This window comes from Myotis daubentonii, chromosome 12 (assembly GCF_963259705.1).
Source record: "Myotis daubentonii chromosome 12, mMyoDau2.1, whole genome shotgun sequence".
NCBI lineage: Eukaryota > Metazoa > Chordata > Mammalia > Chiroptera > Vespertilionidae > Myotis > Myotis daubentonii.
In genome coordinates, this window is record NC_081851.1 from 27,282,365 (window position 1) to 27,283,981 (window position 1,617).

The 1,617-nt window shown below is 59.0% G+C and overlaps 1 protein-coding gene across 1 annotated transcript; it reads left to right on the plus strand.

Annotated features, from left to right (window-relative positions):
- Positions 1-211: 211 nt before the first annotated feature.
- On the plus strand, positions 212-1,276 carry LOC132213943 (alpha-N-acetylgalactosaminide alpha-2,6-sialyltransferase 2-like). Its single transcript, XM_059660811.1, has one exon. It carries the CDS (start codon positions 212-214, stop codon positions 1,274-1,276), a length of 1,065 nt encoding a protein of 354 aa, XP_059516794.1.
- The last annotated feature ends 341 nt before the right edge of the window (positions 1,277-1,617 follow it).

Sequence of the window (1,617 nt, forward strand, 5' to 3'; positions counted from 1 at the left end):
AAGAATTAACCAACTCCTGACACTGGGCCAGCATTAAGGTCTCTGAGCTTCTGTTTTCTCCGCTGAAGAGGCAAGTTCTCCCTGCTGTACCCGTTCTACAGACTGGGATTGTGACGGAGCGGAGACGCTGGACTGAGTCAGGCCAGGCCGGGGGTGGGGTGGGCGGGGGGGTGGTGTGTAGGGGGGACCGGCCTCTGCCTGGCGCCGCGGGATGGGCCGCAGGTGCCCCCGGCGGCTGTGGCTGCTGCTCCTGCTGGCCGCCGGCGCCGGGCTCCTCCTCCTCCGGTGCTGGCACTCGGGAGCCTGGCCCGTGTCCGCAGTTTGGAGTTCATGGCCAGGGAGGCGGGAGTCCTGCCCGCGCCCCCTGGCCGAGGCCCTGCAGGGGCACCCGCGCTTCCAGCGGCTCTTCAACCTGTCCACCCCCGTGCTGCTGTGGGGCGGCCTCCTCACCCCGCAGCTCTGGGACGCCCTGATCCAGCTCCGGGGACCCTACAGCTGGCGCGGCCTCTCCCGGGAGGCCATCGCCTCCACGCTGCGCCTCCTGAACGGCTCGGAGAGCGCGCAGCTGTTCCCCGCGTCCCAGGAGCCGCGGTGCCTTCGCTGCGCGGTGGTGGCCAACGGAGGCATCCTGCGGGGCTCCCGCCAGGGCCGGCGCATCGACGCCCACGACTATGTCTTCAGGCTCAATGGTGCGGTGATCACAGGCTTCGAGAAGGACGTGGGCACCAAGACCTCCTTCTACGGCTTCACGGTGAACACCATGAAGAACTCCCTCTACAACTACGGGCACCTGGGCTTCGGCTCCGTGCCGCGGGGACCCGGCTTGCGCTACATCTTCATCCCTTCCAACATCCGCGACTACCTGATGCTGCGCTCCGCCCTGTTGGGTGTGCCTGTCCCTGAGGGTCGGGACAAAGGGGACAGGCCTGAGGTCTATTTTGGACCACATGCCCCTGCAGGTAAATTTAAGTTACTGCATCCCAACTTCATCCACTACCTGAAGGAACGGTTTTTGAATTCCAGCCGCATTCACATAGATGCCAAAGACATATACATGCCTAGCACTGGGGCCCTCATGCTGCTGACAGCCCTGCATACCTGTGATCAGGTCAGTGCCTATGGATTTATCACAAAAAACTACCAGGACTTTTCTGACCACTATTTTGACCGAGAAAAGATGCCATTGCAATTTTATCTGAACCATGATCTGTATCTTGAGGCAACGCTGTGGGAAGATCTGCACAAGGCTGGCATCATTCAGCTGTACCAGCGCTGACCCCGACGTCTCCCAGCCCTTTGCGTCTCTTATAAAGCCTTGGCTCTCATCCTCTCGGTGGCTGAAACCGTTTTCTTTTTTTAACCTATGAGAGGAGCTCCATCTTTCTCCCCTTCTTTCCAAAGGGGGGTGTGGAAGGTGGGAAGGTGGGTTCATGACTCTCACCAAATGTAAGACACGGGATCTTGCCTCTGGCTCTTCCAAGAGAACTCCCGTCTGTATCTTACATTCCAACCTCAGCCAAGGAAAAATAGACATCTCTGCTGGATCCGTTTTAAAATGAAAAATAACATTCCCAAGTAAATAAGCTGTACCTTAACTCACAGAGGCAGGCATACCTG

Excerpts from the sequence above, each read along its gene's own strand:
- LOC132213943 (XM_059660811.1), top strand. The coding sequence starts at position 212 with ATGGGCCGCAGGTGCCCCCGGCGGCTGTGGCTGCTGCTCCTGCTGGCC.